Below are 21,559 nucleotides of genomic sequence, written 5' to 3'. Positions count from 1 at the left end.
TATGATGTGTGGGCTGATTGCAGACTCGGAGTTGGGAATATTTTTTATAATTGTAACCTTGGTAGCAGATGAGTGTATGTTATTAAATTAGATCTAGTCAAAAGTGTGATGAATAGACAAATGTGAGTATACATCTTGTATGTTTTGTAATTATATAAACGGTGTATATATTGTTTATGATAAACTTGTATTTTTGGGGATTTCAGATCGTTCTTCCTGCCAGTTTTGTCCTAATAGCTCTGATCTTCACGATGGTTGTTCCTCCATTCGGAGAATATCCAAGTCTGACTCTGACCCCCTGGATGTATGGACAACAGTTCACCTTCTTCAGGTCAGACCCATACTGTATAGGCAGTTCTCCAAGACACTAGCTTTCGCCAAACCATCTGTTATGTATCAAATAAACACTGAGGTACCTACCAGATTGGTGGTTATTATATTGCTTATATTTTTTTTCTGTCAGTGGCTTTAACTTGATTTTCTCCTTTACATTTTCCCATCTCTATTTAGTAACGAGCAACCGTTCGACCCCAAAATGAAACGTTTCACCGAGCGCTTACTGAACAGACCAGGCCTTGGGACACGCTGCATGGAAGGAGAGCCACTAAAGTGAGTATCAGGACTATCAATAGGACAAGACAAAATATTACCATTAAACAAGTACATCTCCTTTTCAGAATTCAAAATGACTAGTACAGAAGTCCTGCGACATGCATTTAAACATTTGGAGTTTATGCAGACTGAGAATATTTAAGTAAAATGCTGAATTATGACCAGCTGTCATTAACCTCATCTGAAAGTGCTACTGAAATTTAAACATCCAGTATACTTTCACATTATCATTAAAGAACTACATAGCTGGCGACATATCTTTTTGCATTGCTTCACTTATCTCCCCACAGAATGCCCTGTAATAACAGCACATCAGAGTGGGAGCATCCTGACATCTCTCCTGTGGTCAGCAACATCTTACAGAGCCATGAGTGGAACCAGAGGAACCCGTCTCCTTCCTGCCAGTGCAGCACCAGTAAAAAGCTCACCATGATGCCCATCTGTCCCATTGGAGCAGGAGGCCTGCCCCCCCGCCAACGAATCGAGGCCACGGGAGACACAATGCTGGACCTGACAAACAGGAACATCTCAGACTACCTGGTTAAAACCTACCCCAGTCTCATCAGAACCAGGTGGGTTAAAATGTCATTTATATCTGCATTTTATATCTTTACATATATACTATATATAACCAGGAGGGATTAAATAAGATTTTAAAACCCTCAAAGAACTTAAAACATGTCTCAAACCAAACAACAAAGTGGGTTAAGGTGACAGAAAAAAATATGTCTTCAAAACTCTACAGATGAAGTTACAGCAAACAAAATACACAAATTATAAAAATGCCATGCACAAGCTGATTGCTGTGAATTGTTTTGGTGTGAAACTTAATTGACCTCTCTATTTAATTAAATTATGTGTTTCATGTCACAGTTTGAAGAGCAAATACTGGGTGAATGAACAAAGGTAACAATTTGTGCTTTATTTTGTTAGTCTCAATCTCCCTCTTGAGTAGTCAATGCAGGACAATGAAATGTTCTCTGTCCGCAGATATGGAGGTCTGTCAGTAGGAGGACAGCTTCCCATCCTGGATTTGAACCCCGGGGATATCCAGGATGCTTTCCATCAACTGGGAAAAATGCTCAACATCACAGCGGTAGTCACTGTTTTTTGTTTTGTTCATTTGCGTAGTGTGTAAAGTTATTGAAGTTAGTTTATTTGAACATTTTCTTTCACAGGGTTACTATTCTGGACTTGTACTGAGGGAGACTGGTCCTTTCTTACGATACATGGAAAGTGAATTCAATATAAAGGTATGTGTAGGATGGATACAGGAGTAGGTTTTTCTGAAAATACCAAGTGAAGACAAAACCGCTTGCTGATCTGACGTCTACCTCTGGCGCTTTGCTTTTGCAGTATATTACAAACAGTCTGTCATATCACAAGGACGTTCACTGATTGACTGTAAATGCTTGCTTTTATATTTTTTGCTTTCCACTTAATGAATGTTTTAATGGAAGGTCAACTTGCTGGTCCCTGTGTTGTAGATCAGGACTGTCATTATCACAGAAGGTTGTGAGATGTGTTAAGTCAACTCTGTTTTATCCCCTGTCAGGTATGGTATAATAACAAAGGTTGGCACGCCATGGTGGCTTTCATGAATGTGGCCAATAACGCCATTCTGCGGGCCTTCCTACATCCATCTGCCAAACCTGTCGAGTTTGGCATCACCGCCATCAACCACCCCCTAAACCTCACCAAAGAGCAGCTTTCTGAGGTCACAGTGTGAGTGTTACTCTTATACTTATTTATTATGTTTTAATTGCATTTTACTTTCTTTAAACATAAAAAAATACAATTCTTATAAACAATACGTGCACAAAGACATTCACATACCTAAACTTTTATCTACCCATACTCACTTTACTTGAATTTAAAGTAAACAAAACCTTATGCAGGGGAGGTAGGAAGCTCGAGGAAAGATTACATTTAATAAAAATGAATAAGGCACAGAAAGGCTATTACAAAAAAAACAAGCAAATGAGAAGAAGAGAAAGTGACCAGTTATAGATTTGTTTAGTTGTCCAACAGTCAACACTGTATATTCCAACAGACTACATATTTATACTTACAAGAATCTATTAAATGTTTAATGTTATGTCATCTGAGTTTGTGAGGAGAAATCTATTCTGGAATTCAATTTTTTTTTTTTTTTTTATTATTTTTATTTTCTACATTGAGCAGTTACAACTCTCACTCTGACATTTTAACACCAATTCTATTTTTTTTTTTAATAAACCGATATTAATAAATCCAGATCATTATTAGAAACAAGTTTATGTGACTTTATCTTAAGATGATTTAGAATATATTAAAGATATGATTTTACATGAATTCTTTCCCTTTTGAAGAAATTTCTTCTTGAGTCTACATGTGCAAATTGATGACAGAATTTTATTTTTTGGCATGACATGTTATTTGGCTTTAGCTTCAAGCATTTTGATGTGGATGCTTTTTTTCTCTGTAATGGCATCTCAATTTCAATACTTTATGTAAATTAATTTCATTCCCAGACCAGAATGTACTGTACATACTCACATCTGCATCTTCCCTCAGGTTGACCACTTCAGTAGACGCTGTGGTGGCGATCTGTGTTATTTTCGCCATGTCCTTCATCCCTGCCAGCTTCGTCCTCTACCTCATCCAGGAGCGTGTGACCAAGGCCAAGCACTTGCAGTTTGTCAGCGGGGTCAGCCCTTCAGTGTATTGGGTAGCCAACTTCTTCTGGGACATGGTAAGTCAAGCAAGGTTGGAGTCAAAATAAATTATGCATTATCTTAACGTTGAAGTTGAGGAAAGATTTTTCCCAGTTTCCAAATCATTTTAAGCCATCAAATGTTTTACTTGTCGTGTTAGTGGATATAAACTCAGATTTAAACAGATAGATGTTGTGGATTCCTGTGTTCTACATCTGGTCATTTTTATATATATGTATATTAATAGATTTTTATGTTTATTATCAAGTGCAAATGCTTTTTTCTCCCTTAGGTTAACTACTCTCTCAGCACTGCAATGGTGGTTGGCATTTTTATGGCTTTTGATAAAAAGTGTTACACATCACCATCCAACCTGCCAGCACTGATAACACTGCTTCTACTCTATGGGTAAGACTTTGCTTAGTTTAATTTGATTCAGTGTTGTTTTTCCACTTAAAAAAATAAAAACAATAAAATACAAAGAGGATATGAAAAGGTGACAAAGTTATAGTGTGAGAGCACGCAAAGGCCCTTTTCCCACCTCTAAACAAAAAACAAAGAGGAACTCATTAATAAACCAATAACCCAATTCAATAACAAGTAAATGCCCAGTGAAAGAACAAAATGCATTACAACACAATACATACAAATGACAAATACATGAAGTTTATGACATGAAGGGAGTTGAAAAACAATAATCAGATAATAACTGCTATGTCTTGGATTGTTTTTTGAAAAAATTCTCTTTTCTCTAACTTATAGGTGGTCGGTGACGCCTATGATGTACCCCATGTCTTATTTATTCAACATCCCAAGTACTGCATATGTGTCTCTCTCCTGCATCAACCTGTTTATAGGCATCAATAGCAGCGCCATCACCTTCATCCTGGAGCTTTTTGAAAATAATCAGGTAACGACATATAGATAATAAAACAACGCAAGAAAAAACTAAACTTTCAACACACTGCTGAGACAACTTTTTCTGTTTACTTTAATTACTCTGAACGGTTCTTAGGGCACTAGCGACATCGTAGGGTCATTCTTATGTTCCCAGCAGGGACGATTCTAGGATCAGGCCTTTACGGGGCTCAGCCCCTAATGAGAACGTGACACGGATAGAGTGCCTTGCAAAAGTGTTGACCCAGCAATTTGAATTGCTTACATTTTAATATGAGTTTGAATCTGCGCCATGAAATTACCAACTTCATTTTTTTTATTCATCTCAAACAATCAACAATGTTACAAGACAAAAACAAATTATAAAACCAAAAAATAAAACGCAACCAATCAGAAATTAACAAAATAAAACACACGTACACACACAAACACACACACGTACACACACACACACACACACACACACACACACACACACACACACACACACACACACACACACACACACACACACACACACATATATTTATAGATACATATGATTACAGAATTAAATGATTAGTTTGAGAAGGAGCAGGCGGAAGCAAATAACTTATTTGGTCCTGCCCCTATTTCACAAACTCATACCATCACAAAGTAAATAGATATGCAAATACAGCATACAATCTTTCAGGTCTTACAATAAACAATAACTAACAACAATATAACAATAACAATACCATTAAATTACAATTCCATTCCTGTGTTTAGGTCTATTTTCTGTATTGTTCCAGTAATGATTTCTTTAATTTATTTTTGAACTGAATGATATTAGGGCTCTGTTTGATGGACACTGTTTAGGCCATTCCACAAGGTCACCCCACAAACTAAAACACACATGCTTTTAACAGTCGTTCAGGTTGCTTAAACATATAATGTAACTTCTCCTCTGGGTACTACCAACGTTAAACTTCACAACCACACTCCTGCTCTCCCTCTGACAGATTAAATAAAGACTCAGCCAAAGGTGAGAGTCTGGCACAACCCCCTCCGATTGGCCAAAACCATGTTTCTGTTAACCCCTTCCATGACTGGGTTACAGGTGCGTGGCATCGCCGAGAGTGACACAGGATAATAAGCCTGTTTCAAGCACTTTAAACCTGTAACTGCTGTCCTCTGTCACAGACAAGTTCGCAAACTCCAACTTGAAGCACTGAAATTGATTTAAAAAAAAAAGAAATTACATTTAAAAAAATTGGTCTAAAATTGCAAGTGGTTCCCAGGGACATTGTTGTAAGAGATTAGTAAGGGCTATCTTTGTAGTTGCAAATTGCAAAAGAACAAGGGAAGATGGGCGATTTCGAATGTAGATTGAAGGGTAAAAATCCATTCAGCAATATCGAGATCTCTGCTTCAATGTCTGAAGTCAAGAAAACTGTTTTTTTTGGCAAATTTGAGAACATATGTTTTTGAGGAGTATAACTTAAGTAAGCTATAAGCTGTAGGTGGGTGACTTTAACATTACTGACCAAGGAAACATATTGAACATATGACCTAGGGAAAAAGTATTGCTGAGGCCCTATTAAGAGGATATTGATCTAGGGGAACACAGGGCCCTGGGAACAACCCCTAGAGAGCAGACAAATGATAGTTCGAAACAATCAGGTTAATGTACAAGCAGACCGACAGGGGCAGCCCAATCAAAATGATGTTTTGAATCAAGTCAATAGGCCTTTTTCACAGAAAACATTTTGTTTTGTCATAGCAGGAAATGCACAAGTGTTACTAATAACATTAACGATAGCTCTATTTGGTTCAATTGTCTCAGAAAGCCATGCCAGTGTGAGAATGAGCCAACATGCACAACACCAGGACCTTGAGATGGAAGCAGCTAAATGGATTTCACCCATCATTCATTGCATTATTTACACCGGTGCGTTTCCCACTGTAGCATGTCAAAACATCTTCCGTGAAAAGGGCCTAAAACTATACAGCAAACACCAACTATACAGTGGGTACGTACACAAGGATTGATTATAATGTGATGCAGCTGGGGAAGCAGAATGGCTGAAGATGAGTCACAGGTGAGCAGGGCAGGAGAACACACTGAGGGGGCCTGTTGGATTGGTGACAAATGGCAGTTGTTGTCTTTTAAGAAAAACAACAACAGAAGTAGAAATAAATAAAAATAGGGGGAAATGACACAAATGGTTGACTCCAACTCAAAAAATGGAGATGGTTCTTTTTGCCATATGGTGCTCTCCTCTGCACATCTGTCTTTCTCTTCTGTGCTTTCACTTGATGAATCCCTCAACAGGTGAGTTATGAGAGAACCACTGGAGTGACTCATAAGTTTGTCATGTTCATATTTCCAAGATTCCAAACGTAAACTTTATACACAATGCTTTGCTAAAAGCCTGATCTCGTATTACAATTACCAATAATAATAGCCATGTACTACAGTTTTATATGTAATTGATACACAGGAGGTGCGGCTACGTGATTTAAACATGACTGGATGGTGGGTGTATTCCCCCATTTATTTTAACAGGGACAATGTACAAAGAAGATATTGACAAATTGCTATTTTCCACCCCTAGTGCCTGGGCAGGTACAGTAGGTATATATTATTCATAATTTAGTTAGAATTATTTATTTTGCTAAACTAGATTTAGCTGTGTATTTGTGAATATTGCACACTGTTTGTTGACTTTTTGTTTTCAAATCCTGCACTCAAGTAAAAAGTGCATTAAATGTGTATGTGTTTGTGTGTTGCCAGTCTTTGCTGACATTCAATGAGTGGCTAAAGAAAGGCCTGCTGGTGCTACCTCACTTCTGCCTGGGGCGAGGACTGATTGACATGGCCATGAACCAGGCTGTGACTGATGTTTATGCCAGATTTGGTAAGTACTTATTTAGCTGATAAAGTTTCATTAGTTTTACATTAATATGTTGTAATATGTAGCACAATTTCCATCACAAAGCATATTTAAAATAAAATGAACCAGTGGCATATGTATGGGAAAAAGCATTTTGCATACATTTTCCAGTGTTTCCAGGATTACCAAATTTTACTAAATTGTACCTATTGTAATCAAAGTTCTAGTAGTTTATACTCTCAGGTCTTGAGTTATGTCCCGGCTGTCTGGAAAATAATTTTTTGTGCAGCTTGTAACATATAACAAATCCTAACTTAGTACTGAAAAAAGGGTTCACTTTTTGCTTACATCTGTTTTCAGGTGAAGAGTACACGCAGGACCCTTTCCGGTGGGACTTTGTGGGGAAAAATATTGCTTTCATGGCAGTGGAAGGCTTTGTCTACTTTATTCTCAATCTTCTCATACAATACCGGTTCTTCTTGGACCACTGGTAAGTTACTCTCTAACCACAGATTGTACAAGTTTACATATACAGCGTGTCAACCATTCCACCACTGTCTTTCACAGAGGGTCTACATGTACCCACCAATGAACACATAAGAGTGCCAGATGCTTCTCTATACATGACTTTCTCGGTCCTATCAGGTTAGCGGACTACAAGCAGACTTCAGTACGAGATGAGGATTGTGACGTGGCAGCAGAGAGGCAGAGAATTTATGATGGAGGGAGCAAGACAGATGTCCTGCAGATCAGAGACCTCTCTAAGGTAAAAATCACCGGCTCACTCATGTTTGTTTTTCAATCTCAGCTTTATTTTCATTCATCCTTTCACCCATATCCATACAAGTATAGGTGGAATGAAATATAGAATAGAAATTAATGAACATATGAAAGTTTTTTTAAGAATTAGTTTTAGGGCATTTTTGCTTTTGTTTTAAAAAGTAATCAGAAATGGAGTTATCATTGTTTCTTTGCCTCCTCTGCACAGACGTATGTGGGCAGAAAGAGGGCAGCTGTGGACCGGATATGTGTGGGAGTCCCTGCAGGAGAGGTAAAGTCACTGAGTTCATTTACATTGAGAGTTACAATTGTCACTACTGCTTTATTTATATTACTCAGGTTTTCTCTTTTTTTATTTGCTTGACTAAACCTAAATACTGATTAAGCTGTCACCCAGATTGTTAGAGATGCAATTATATGCAGTATCTGCAATAATATGCAGACACAATACTGAAGTACTGTATATCTGATCTGATTTTTGTTTGATTCTGTTCTAATGTGCTTGTGTTCTTTATTAACACATACATGTAACATTTCTAGTCATTATATGAAACTAAATGTAATATCCCAGTTTCAAAAGGATATTAGCAGTCATTCTCTCTAATAGCGAGTGTGCTTCAGCACTTTGTCAGTATTTCAGCAGAATTTGTCCTCGCATCGAGAGCCTGATTGTCTTTTGTCCGGTTAGTGCTTTGGTCTTTTGGGAGTTAATGGAGCTGGAAAGACGACAACCTTCAAAATGCTGACTGGTGACACAGATGTCAGCTCCGGTGAGGCTACCGTGGCTGGTTACAGGTACATAAAGTCCACGGTCGATATAACACAAACTGTGTTCACAAAACTTTGCTTTTGGTTTATCCTGCTGCACACAGTTTCAGATGGGAGACAACCAGAAACGGCCCAATGAGTTAGAAAGTTTGAACACAGGAAGGTCAATCTGTCATAATTCTGTTTAATGACACTATCTGACTATAAAACCAACCCATGTGGTACTCTGAGTAGGAAAAAACAACAGTTAGAAACTAGGGCTTGATCAACCATTCACTTTTGAAGTGGTGCTACAGCAAAGTTATTTGGTGTTAATATTCTATCTTTTAAAAAATATTTTTTTTAAGCAAACTTTTTGAACATGCCAAGTTTTCCTCTAAGAAACTCTGATCACTCCTCCATTAAATGGCAGTAAGTTATGACAAAAACAATTGTGTCCGTTAAATTCAATTGACAAGAAGATTAAATGTCATTTTTGCGGTGTTTATGCATGGTTTGGTTCCATTTTTACATAATTATTTTCAGAGGATTCAGCTTCTTTTCAGATCTGGATGACATGTTTTTACTAATGACTCTTACTATTACTGCTTATTATTGGCTCACTGCAACGAGTGGCAACTTATGTCCTGTTTTGCAGCATCCGGACGGAGATTCTGGATGTGCACCAGAACATGGGCTACTGCCCTCAGTTTGATGCCATTGATGAGCTACTAACTGGCAGGGAGCATCTGTACCTCTATGCTCGTCTCAGAGGGGTGCCTGAGTCTGAGATCCGCAGAGTGAGTAGGACTCCAGCTGCTTTACATCTTTAACTGTCTAACGATGTTTCATTCTGCTGTTTGGCTCAGCACTGCATAGAGAGCTTTATATCTATTTTGGTAATTTTGTTTTTGTTTTGTACATCTCTCAACTGTTGGTCCATGATCGCTACTGTTTGATATGTCAATTTATTTGGCGTATGGAGGACTCAGTTAACCGTAGGGGTTGCCCATCCTAAAGATGTAATGTGGATGGACATGTCCACCGATGCATGTTTTCCCTTCCCCCCCATAGGTGGCAGAGTGGGGTGTCCAGAAGCTGGGTCTGACAGAGTATGCCGGCCGCTGTGCAGGGACATACAGTGGCGGCAACAAGCGCAAACTTTCCACAGCTATCGCAATGATTGGTTGCCCAGCGCTGGTGCTGCTGGTGAGTTATCCAATGATGGGGAGCTCATGAGCCCATTGTTTGGGGTTTTTTGGGCTTTATGCAGGGATTTATCAATGAAATGGTCTATGGATCCAGATGGGAAGCCATATGGGTTCAGTCAAGCCTGGCCTGGAATGTTTGATACATTGGCAGGCAACTGCACAGTTCAATTCAAATTGGCATGCATCTGAGATCTTTGCCATATGCTGATAGAGATAAGGATTTGGTCTCTGTTCACATGGAATTATAAGAGATAAGTTAAAAAACTGTATTGTCATCCATCTAAATATACAGCGCAGTACAGTAGGCCTACATAGAGGATCAAAATGTTGTTTCTCTGGTCCCAGTGCAAAACTAAAGAATAGAAAAACATAAATACAAGTATTGTAAATATAAATGGTGGTGGAGGTGGTGTAAATGGATCTAAACAAATGTAGTAAGTAAGAGCAGTTGTATGTTCCCTGAGGATATTTATGTAGTATGGTGCAAGTAGGTAAAGTGAAGTAGGTTATGAAGTGACACAATTTTGAGTGTGTGAGGGAGAAAGTCAAGTTTTTTGTTTGTTTGTGGCTGTGTGTGTTTAGGACGAGCCCACGACAGGGATGGATCCCCACTCTCGACGCTTCCTGTGGAATGCCATCATGAGTGTTATCCAGGACGGCAGGGCCGTGGTGCTAACATCACACAGGTTCAGTATCTAATAATGAAATTAATCCACCGCACACATCTACTGCAGCAGCTGACCAAACACAGTTAATTATTCTGCCAACAAGGGTTGTTGAAATCAAGACTAGACTGGCATTTGCTTGATTTTACCACAGATATCAGTGGAATTATGATTCATTGCTCACAGACATAATTTGCAGCAGTAAAAATAAAGATGGATTATGGTTGTTTTCCACCAGTATGGAGGAGTGTGAGGCCCTCTGCACTCGACTGGCAATCATGGTCAATGGGACTTTCAAGTGTCTGGGTACCATCCAGCAACTCAAATACAAGTAAGAGGTTTTCTGTATTTCATCTGGCTTGTACAGTGTGTGGGTAGTGTTTTAATGTTAATTGATGATTCCAAACCTTAAAAACACAATAAATAAAGGCTTCTTTGCATCATGGAATAGAAAAGTTTAACAAGCAAAATTATGTTGCAAAACGAAATGTGTGGGTATTCTGTGGGTAGCCTTAAAATAAGCCTTAAATACATTTACATTCAGACTTTGAAAATTATAAAATTATGAACAACTTTGGGTCATAAAAAGACGTATAACAATTTGTGGGTATTGATAAAAAGTATATTAGAGGGGGGTGGCCTCTGGCTTATCCAGTAAGAGCATTCGCACCATGTTACCTGAGGCCTGCAGCGACCCGGGTTCAAATTCAACCTGCGACACTTTGCTGTGTGTTATCCCCCATCTCTCTCCCCCTTTGCCGTCTGTCCACTTCCCCGACAATAAAGAGAAAAATCCGAGGTAGAATAAAAGATCATCACGCTCAACCAAAGACAAAAAAAGAGATCTGAAGTAGGTGTAACCACAGTCATTATAAAGTGTAGGAGAATTGAAATGTATCCTGAATAATGTTTAATATCTTTACATTGTGTTTCCTTGATCCAGATTTGGTGATGGCTACGTAGTGACCATGAAAATCAAGGCAGCTAAAGTGGGCTTGCCCCCAGATCTGGGGCCTGTCGAGAGCTTCATGGAGAGCAGCTTCCCCGGCTGCGTTCAGAGGGAGAAGCACTACAACACGCTGCAGTACGAGATCGCCTCCTCCTCCCTGGCCAGGATATTTCAGCTGGTGGTGGCCAATAAAGAAAGGCTCAGCATCGAAGACTACTCTGTTTCCCAGACAACACTGGACCAGGTAGTTATGAACTGAAAGTCTCAACCTGTGTTTAAATGTGAAGGAATTTTTCCTGATAACATGTGTGAAGAAACAATTGTCAGTCACCTACAGATAACTTATCAATCTAAAATAATATACAAACTTCTACAATACAAATTTGATTTCAGTATTTATTTGTTTTTAAATATTACATTTAATAATTTTTTTTGTCAAAGAAAACCTCTGAATTAATAAAAGCATCCTCCTCTTTGAGCCACAATTTGATTGGCTGTTAAACATGGAAACAGTAATGCCAGGATAAGATCACACAAATCACATCTTCATGCTGCAGTTAAACATATAAATACAACTTTTCAACTTTCCACTTTCTGTCTTATACAAAACTATTATATTCAATATTTAAACATGTTGTACTTCTCCTTAAAGGCAACTGTTCATAAACTTGACATTTTATATACATATTTTGGCTAAAACGTCTTGTAAAATCAGTAAATTATGATTCCATTCCTCAGCAGATACATAATGGTCTATAATGTTTTATTTTTCACTGAATCAGCTTGTCTGTTGTGCAGGTGTTTGTCAACTTTGCCAAGCAACAGACAGTCGAGGACGAAGACATAACGTTACACAGACGAACAGCGGGTGGAAGAAAAGACATCAAGATCTCTCCAGTACAGAAGAAAACATGAAAATGTTATCGGTACATATACAGAATCATAGATGTAAAGGTGTCACTCTGCTGGGCCGCGATATAACTTTTCACATTCCACAAGTTAAAAGATTACTTTCAATATTTCACTAGCCAAATTGCTTTTTAGAGTAGACACAAGCATGGCTAGTTGACCTGCCAAAGTGAGTGGTTGAACATTTACTGTTTCCAGCCACAGACAAACTTAACAGGACTTCCACTATGTCATCAAAAACCAAGCAGGTCTGACACATTAGACTGAAATGATAGCTGTTAACAGCAGTCTGATGCAAAAACAGCTGGTTCTTCATCTGAAATGTAAGAAAAGCTTGTATAAGTCAATCCAATCTGTACACATATGTGTAATGAATACATAAACACCTTAGACGCAGTATTTTTTTATGTTTACATTAACGCACACACCTCAGTTTTATGTGACACATGTAAACAAATGTCATTAATGTTGGTTGTTTTTGTTTCCAAATGTTCTTTTCAGTCATTCACTGTTGTACATTCAAGTATTCCTTTGTCTGCTGTGTTTCACACATTGCCATGTTATACTGTTCTCCAGTGTCAGTACAAAATAGCACAAAATATTCTTCTTGAAGGATTACATTTGAGACAAAAGGTAATAAATATAATACTGTAGATAAAAAGAAATTATATTTTGTATCTGACAAGAAAAAATTGCTTTTTACTTTATGCTCTTGCCTAGCTGATTTGTACTACATCATCAGTCCCAAATAAAAACAAAGTTTCATAATAGTAGTGCAGTTTTTCTTAAACTTATATATATATGTATATTCATATATATATATATATGCATCCAGCAGCTTTAAGAGAAGTGTATGTGTGTATATATATATACTTCTCTTAAAGCTGCTGGATGCTATTGTGGGTTATTTAGTGAAGAGAAGAAGAGTTAAAAGGCTTTTCAGTCTGGTGACCTGCAGTAGCTCCACTGACCTCCATTGTAAAGCTACTGCCGGTCAGTGGAGTAGCTGAGAGATAGCTTTGTATCAAGGTCAAGGCGACAAGGCTGAGTGGCTTGTCACAACCTGGATTTATCTGACACATGGTCCAATTACTGTTCTCCTGCCGCAAGTGATGGTGTCATTGCCTTAGGCCCCCCACTAGCCTGAATTTCACTGGCTATCTCAAAGAAACAGAGGGATGATGGTAGGGGCACTTTGCGGCTGCTAATTATTCTCTGGTGTGGATCTCATGCTCCTCTCCTGCCCATATGGTCATCTGGATGAAGCTGATGAGCATGAATAGTAGCGCTGTGGGAGAACAAATGAGTCACACTGTTAACAGGCTGTGAAATGTGCCTGTATTGTATACTGCTGAATACTGAAAAGGGCTAACTTAGAGCACAATGTGTTTTCCATGTTTTTTTAACCAAAACCAATTGAATTACTGATGTTTAAAACCTGTACTTCAGTTCAATCTTCGCTTGGATGAATAAAAGAATAACTCGATGAGTCCCAGTTGTCCGAATAGGCTTTATACGTTAATTACAACACAAATCTGGCCAGAGAAGATCTTGGTACTGCATGCATTAACACAGTTGTACCAAAAAACTTTAATTACATTACATATGCTCAGCTTATGTTCAGTGTATTCCGAATCATGCACAATCTTGTAGGATCACCCCACCTTGGAGGAGGAAAAACAATATTCAGTAACAACTGGTCCAAACTCTTTACAATGGGACTGTGTAACATCTAGAAGGTCTTTATCTTATCTTAACCTCCAGAAACCCAAAGCCTCGTTACGTTTGCATAACCATGAGTGAAGGACCCAGAGCCTCTCAAAATACCAAACCATGGTCATGGACGAATAATGCACAAAACATACATTCCTTCATGTCTAGCACATTGTGATTAGATGAGGTTAAAACACAAATTCTTTATTGTCATACCACAGTACACTGTAGTATGAAATTACTTGAAAAGTTCACAGCTTAAAAGAATACAGCACAGAAACAATTAAAAAACACTGTGGAAAAGTCAAGTTATTATTTATATGAATTAAAATAAATAAATGCTTAAATGCTTATATGGGTGTGCAGAGCATGTAGAGTGATAAATATAAATAGATAATGTCTAAAAAAAAAGAAAAATACAAATATTTAGATACTAGATACATACAGGTGGGAAAGAGTATAAAGTATAAGTATCTGTATTTAAAGTGAAATAGTGCGGTAGAGAATAAGATGCATTCCAAACAGATTATTTTGGACATGAATAGTCAGAATGATTGGACTGTTTAAGTGTGTTTCATTGTTCAACAGTCTGACAGCAGTGGGGAAGAAGCTGTTGTTGAACCTTGCAGTCCTTGTTCTCAGACTGCAGTACCTCCTGCCAGAGGGGAGGTGGGCAAACAGTCTGTGACCAGGGTGAGTGGGGTCCTCAAGGCAACTTTTCTGGGCCAGCTCCCGAATGGTTGGCAGAGTCCGCTCAGCCATCCTCACCACTCTGCTCTGCTCAAAATAATAGTCTAACCTAGTAACCTAGATGTTTTTTTTTTGGACAAGTTTTTTGTTGCTTCTTTCAACGTTTATGCATCTTTTTTCGATGTTTTTGTCGCTTTTTTCGTTACATGCAGAAAAGTCCCCGGCCTTCCCTAGATAGTTGGAGAAATTTCCATGCACCTGACTTACCATTTTTTCAAGGTTTTTGTTTCCCATGTACCTTTTATCCTTCTTTTGTGAAGAAGGATATGGGAGTGTCAACAAACTACTATTTTAAATATTAACTGCTATCTGTTAAATGCATTAGCATGTAAGCAGTATTTTAATTTAATATTTTAGTAAAGCTAGTTGAGGTGTAACTAAGCTAAGTTTACTTACTAACTTGGGTAGTTTAACCTGTTTTCTATGTAAATTGTGACAGATAGGAGTTTGGGATCAGGTCAACCATCAGGTCATGCCATACATCATTGAACAGCTGATACTCTCATTAAACCCTTTTTCCGTGGCTGTATTTTTAATGTGGCAAAAAGTTATTCTACTGGAACTGTTGCAAAATTATTATTGACTTCAGACTCTTTGGCTCTTATTGTTTTAATTTGACACTTCATTTGACACACCATCACCTCTATCAGCTATGCCTGAAATGTGTATAATAAAGTTCAGAGAAATGGCAAATTGACTGTGTTAAGAAAGCCTAAATAGCTTGAATGTGACCAGACACACGAACAGGAATTAATTTAAAGCTGCAGCCAAAATTAGAAACTTAAATTAACGGAAAACTGCCTAACGCTAATTTCGATAAACCACATTGTAACAACAGAAATATAGAGTTTTGTCCAAAATCTGAAGCATTTTTTGCTGGCATTTCTTGAGATGATACATTTTATGGTCAGGCTCACTTGGTGGTGTGCACAGTAGGTGATCGGTAGCAGCAAATCCCTTGTGATGCAAGTGCTCTGAAGAAAAAAATATAAAGGTTTTTCAGTTATTACTATGACGATATCAATACTCTAAGTCCACATGTGGCTTTCATACTCTAATTACAGATATTCCTGTAGTTCTCTTGTTGCACAGGTGCCATGTGGTCTCTTATGCTGAGGTTTTCAAAATGTGATGCGGGTCTCTTCAAGGAGGGAGTGGGTGAGGTCAAGTGTTAACATCTAGAGATGATCTCAAGCAGCCTTTTGATATGATGGCATTTGTGGCACACATGTTAAAGTGGCACTTTATTAATTGTAGACATATTAGTCCAGAGACGTCCTTTTAAACCGTTGCAAAATGTATTTTTAACTTCGGGTGGGGAAGATAAAAGAGAAGATGGGATTTACTTAATCACTGGAGTAACCCTTTAAAGTTCACAAGACATATCTATGTTGTTTGTAAAGTGACCTCTAAATCCAGCTTTATAAAGAATGGATGAAAATAAGGCAAGATGATCAGGTGTCCAATCTTAATGTTAGTTTTTTAATGATGTTAGAAATCTTTGTGTTTGTAGTTTGCATAGAAGTGTAATTCTGTTTTGAGTCAAACAATTTAATACTTTATAAATCATTTTTTTCTTACTTTCTTTACTTTTACTAGTTTGTGAGCCAGTGCGGCATATATTTTGGTTCATAAGTTTAATTGGGGGCATGGTTGAGGGATGGAGTCAAAAAAAGGTTACTTGTGTATCTATATACGGAACGGGCACAGACTAAAGTTCTGGATGAGAGACATCATTTTTGTCAAAGTATAAGCCAAAAGCAGGAAAATTTTGCATTGGGGTTGGTGTGTGTTATAATCCACTGTGTGTTTTGTGAGAGAGTGAGACAGAGAAAGAGAGATTCACATGTACAATATAATACCTTGATTACAGTAGAAAAGATGAATACATGAACACATTCTGTATTCAATCAGTGTGCAATCGGCTTATCAAATAGATAACTGCAGCTGTATCTGTAAGTGTTCAGCAGCACATTCATCTGATGCACCAAGAGACATTGGAAGTTGAAAGTTTGAAGGGAAAGTACCGTAGCAAAACTTGGCTGGCCATCTACAGTTTACTTTTGTCAATGAAATGCCAGGTACTGTATAGCTTCACGATACATATTACAATTTTGAATTGATCAAACTCTGCCATAAAATGGCCCAGTATGTAATGATATGAACAAAGCTTTACATCAAACCCTGACAGATCCACAACGTTGTAGAATCAGACAGCTTGGAGAAGAACATGCCCGTCGATAAAATCTGCACTGAAATAAACCTCAATTGTTTCCTAAATTAGCCTGTTAATAGCATTTTCACCTGAGAAGGCAGGAATGATCAATCATTTTGATCAGTTGGTAATTGATCAGTTACTGCACTGACTGAATTGAAGGACGTAGATAGTTTAGACAGTTAAAGAGCTGCACAAGCAGGTGATGAGAACTCCGAATTGAATTTCAGAGAACTCCTTAACTTTTGTCCAAGTTTTATGTTTATTTTTCTAAATGCTTGTGTCCCACCTGTGACCCAGCAGGGCAGTAGGTTTATGAAAATACTCCAGTAATGTCTTATGTTGACAAAGTAAGGCATCTTCTCTGCTAAGGCATCTCTCTGTTAACTACTCACTTCTGTGCCTCCCTAACCTTCAGCAGATGTCTTTGAAGTCTGAAGGATGTGTGGGCCTGGCTCATAGAAGGAATTGCTGATCAAGTGTGCTTTTAAAGTGCATCAGAAGCGTGCAGCCAGCCGGAATCTTCTTGCCTCACACGTGTGTTCTTGTCTCCACACAAACTGCTGGAGCCGCCCTTGAGAAATCTTGAACAAATATTTCTCTCCCCATTCCTACACGCACACGCATCATTATTCATACTACGTAAAATCTACTCCTAAAACATACATATTAAATATGCTGCCGGCTTGTTCACACACTTCAGCACTCCCACTGTAGTTGATCAACAAGTGAAGAATAACTGTCCCTTGATAATTTACGGTAAATTGATCACAGAAAGAGATGTGCAAGATTTTAATTTAGGAAAGAATTAGTTTCATCTCTATATCAATTAATATAATATCTCTTGTGAACACTTGTCTTGATTGTCTTCTTTAGCTGTGCAATGTACTTGAAAGAACCCGAGATGCTTGGTCATTTGCATTTTGAGTGCATACTGTTGATAAAAAGGAAGACACTTGTGACTTAATGGAAGACAATGACGTTCTGCTGCTGGATTAGATTTGCTGGGGGAAAAAAAGATGGAGTTTTTATCAGTAAAGACATCTCAGCACAGCTTGAGAGTAAGCTGATACTGTTGGTGTGTGGGCTCGTTTGGGCCTCAGGGACTCAAATAAGCCGGTTCTAATCAATAGCAGAGTTGACTAAGCTTTAGTTTTCCATTCCAGCACTCTTGCTAATGTAAATACTAACCTACCAACTCTGTGTTTTTAGACTAACATTTAACATGGGTCCATGGCACATCAACAACGTTTTCACAACTTTGGATTAGAAAAAACTCTGGTGCTGTTAATGCAATGTTCTCGCAAGGTGTCTCATCACAAGGAGAGAAAAATTGCAGAATGTATTTTTTTCTGCTGTCATGATTACCATAAATCCCAAGCTTAGGTGCTATGGTGATATAGTGAGCCATTAGAGATATGACAAATACAGTCATTAGCTTCTCCACAGCACCTCAGCTCCATGCTGCTACTCATAGAGAGAAAGTGAGATTGACTTTGTTGCCTCTAAAGGCAGTGTTATTGACCCCAAGGGTCAAAGAAGAAAAGATGATTGAGAAAGATGTATCGACATGGTTCACCTGGAAACGGTTTCCTTTGCCTATTGATTACGATCATGAAAGATGGCTGGCCAACACTGGTTGTTTTGACTCACCTGCAAGTCAGGAAAATAAAGAACTGTGAAGACTTTTCTAATGGAAATCTGTGCCAGCTCAAAATTTACTGTGTGGAGTATGCCACTGCTTGCACATGATACTTAAAAGTGATTTTTGAATGAGAAACTTGGAAATAAATATTTTTTAACTGAAGATCTACAAAGTCACCCTGGTGTATCATATTCATTGGAATATTGATAACCTACTCGTACCTTAACATTTATTGAAGAACTTATGTAGGCTACTGTATATATCAACACATCTGTCAGTGTGGATGATTCAGTTGAATTTATTGGAAAGCACCATCATGCAAAATTGATGATTTTCAAAAGGTATTGTGGTTACATCACACTCTTGTTATCTCCCAGGAACAATATCATAAAATATATATTCTGTATCAGCTTGCAAAGCTCTTCATAGTACATAGTTTTATACACATTTCCCCAAATGTAGCGTGACATATTTCGTTACTCTAGAAACTTTGGGTTCTCAAGTAGAATTTAAAATGATGTGTTGCTGCACAAACTTAGTTTATGTCATCAAGATAGTGATGGTTAGTTGATAAGTTTAGATAAGTAACATTGGTCCACAGTGTATTACCCAATATGGCTACCACAGTTTGCACTATACCAATCCTGTTTTTAAGATAATAGGACAGTAATTAAGTCAGTCTTCGAGATTGTGTTGTTACTTTACACTGTCTCAAATGTTCTGTTATTATAAGCCCCATTTGATACCTCAGGAAATGCTAAAAAGATAAGCTGAACCATGGAGGCAATTGTGGAAACTGTGAATAGTTCCCTTTTAAAGGTCAGTCACGCCTCATTTACAGAACATAATTGAATACTTTGCCTGGGGAGTGCATATGAATATCTCATGAATGTCTAATTGATTTAATTTTAGACCGTAAGAAACGAGTAAGTCATACCAGAAAAAAATGCACATTTAAAAGCACTAGCTATACACACATCCACTAAAATGCATAGATCGATTACTAGTCTCACCTTGCCAAACCTTATTCCACAGTTTCTATTACCAACAGCTTTTGAGACATCTACAGTCACTCAAAATCCAAGATAGTTTTCTTCAACATTATCTTTATTGATTGTGCAACACAACAGCTTTAGGGCTGAATAATGCAACAATGCACACAAAGATGCCAAATCAGCCCACCTCCCTTCTACAGACATCCAACCCACCCCTTCAGGTCTGACCACCTATTTCTTCAGAGTATGTAGGTTACATACTCAAAGAAAGGAATAAATAAAAGCAACTGGAGGTAACAGTCCTTGCAAACATGTCAGACTCATACATGAAAGCTGGTTTCAATCCTTATTTGTTGTACATGACGCTAATACATCAGTCCATCTAGCAGATATAGGCTAGGTGTTCATCTTTCCAATGCAGTGCTACACATTTTCTGGCTGTGACAAGGGTTATTCTATTCAGTTATTCAAGTTAGTTTTTATTGACTTTTATTAAAGATGTGTCTACCGGTGGGGTTATTCATGGTTCTGCGGGGGTGGTTATTCCTGTGATGTCCTTAAGCGCATTGAGTATAAAGGCCTAGAACATGTGTAGCAATGTACCTATTTTAGTTTTACCTAAGTCCAGGATAGTTGCTGAGTGACAGCTTTAGAAACAGCTGATGTACACTTCCAAAGTCTGCTTCAATCTTTCCTAATGCTGAGCAGGCTGACAGCACATTTGTCCCACCTAACCTTCTGCATTAGCTGAGTGTAATGAAGGTGGTGCCATGCCAACTGTTATCCCCTTTTCAAACAACATGATGTTGACTGCTTGCAGCTTATTACAGGTCCCTGTCAACTTCCACTGCATTATTTTTTTCTGGTTACATTAACAATGTGTGACAATATAATGATTGAATGCTTAAAGATAAAACTTGCTCTGTTGAATCTGTAAAAGGAATTTCCACTTTTTGGGAAACAGGCTTTCTAGGCAAGAGTGAAATAAGATGATCAATTCCACTCTCATGTCTGGGAAGCAAGTAGGTCATTAGGTAATTAGCTAAGTTCAGCATAACAATTGGAAGCAGTGAGAAACCGCTGGCCTATGTATGTTCAAAGATAAAAACTTCTAAAAACCATATCTAGCTGATTTTACATTTATTTTTATGGTGTTAATAGGTGTTAATAGACAGATTTTTGAACTATGAGAGCCAGGCTAGCTGCTTCTGCCAGCTTCCAGTATTTATGGTAACCCAAGCTAAGATAATCGTTGCTATCTTTAGCTCCCTAGCGCACAGAGAGATGGTTGATAGTCCCATTTCCTAAAATTGTTGAACTACTCCTACTGTAAGAGTGCTCAACAAAACTCAAACAGCAAGACTGCATGATGATTACAGACAATCACATCAAACAAAATACTAATTAGAGATGCAAGCAGCTTGGACGGGCCCTTGCGCCTCCTTGCATGTTGGGGTTACTGTCTCCTGGCTCCTTGCTGCCATACATTTGCACGGCACTCAGACACCTGCAAATCGTCACCAATGAAAAGGGAATTCTCTGCTGAGTTCAATGATATCTTACACAAAACTCTACGTACTACAGTTCATAAGCTTTGAAAGGGGGCGTGGTTAAAGCATAGGATGTGAGCCAAACCATCACAAATGAAGAAGGAACTCTCTGCTGAGTTACATTTTTTTACGATTGCCAAGAAAATTCAATACTTTTAACTATTTTCCCAAACTCTTAACGCACCAACACACCTTCAACACACAACTGGCAAAACGTTTAACTTTATGTTCAAAATCACACATTCTGAACTACACTCCAACTCTAATTTTCAAAATACAATGATACACTAATAGAATACACTACGTCTACAAGAACACTTCAAACATGTATCACAGTACAATGGCGGATTCAAATGCACGACTCGGA

At 38.1% G+C, this 21,559-nt stretch overlaps 1 protein-coding gene across 3 annotated transcripts in view; it reads left to right on the top strand.

The window, feature by feature from the left end:
- LOC116698816 (retinal-specific phospholipid-transporting ATPase ABCA4) overlaps positions 1–13,093 on the top strand; it is a 41,409-nt gene extending 28,316 nt beyond the window's left edge. For all 3 annotated transcript variants that reach the window (XM_032531001.1, XM_032530999.1, XM_032531000.1), the window contains 21 exons: positions 207–331; positions 511–609; positions 903–1,184; positions 1,486–1,518; positions 1,603–1,708; positions 1,791–1,865; positions 2,168–2,337; positions 3,169–3,346; positions 3,601–3,716; positions 4,071–4,218; positions 6,964–7,087; positions 7,424–7,553; positions 7,709–7,829; positions 8,052–8,114; positions 8,532–8,638; positions 9,249–9,390; positions 9,665–9,799; positions 10,384–10,487; positions 10,705–10,797; positions 11,410–11,659; positions 12,214–13,093. In XM_032531001.1, coding sequence (XP_032386892.1) covers positions 207–331; positions 511–609; positions 903–1,184; positions 1,486–1,518; positions 1,603–1,708; positions 1,791–1,865; positions 2,168–2,337; positions 3,169–3,346; positions 3,601–3,716; positions 4,071–4,218; positions 6,964–7,087; positions 7,424–7,553; positions 7,709–7,829; positions 8,052–8,114; positions 8,532–8,638; positions 9,249–9,390; positions 9,665–9,799; positions 10,384–10,487; positions 10,705–10,797; positions 11,410–11,659; positions 12,214–12,330 — 2,718 coding nt within the window. In that variant the 3' untranslated portion in view covers positions 12,331–13,093. The remainder of the gene's footprint in view (positions 1–206; positions 332–510; positions 610–902; positions 1,185–1,485; positions 1,519–1,602; positions 1,709–1,790; positions 1,866–2,167; positions 2,338–3,168; positions 3,347–3,600; positions 3,717–4,070; positions 4,219–6,963; positions 7,088–7,423; positions 7,554–7,708; positions 7,830–8,051; positions 8,115–8,531; positions 8,639–9,248; positions 9,391–9,664; positions 9,800–10,383; positions 10,488–10,704; positions 10,798–11,409; positions 11,660–12,213) is intronic.
- The last annotated feature ends 8,466 nt before the right edge of the window (positions 13,094–21,559 follow it).

Source organism: Etheostoma spectabile, chromosome 12 (genome assembly GCF_008692095.1).
Source record: "Etheostoma spectabile isolate EspeVRDwgs_2016 chromosome 12, UIUC_Espe_1.0, whole genome shotgun sequence".
NCBI lineage: Eukaryota > Metazoa > Chordata > Actinopteri > Perciformes > Percidae > Etheostoma > Etheostoma spectabile.
This window is presented reverse-complemented; position numbering and strand designations above follow the sequence as displayed.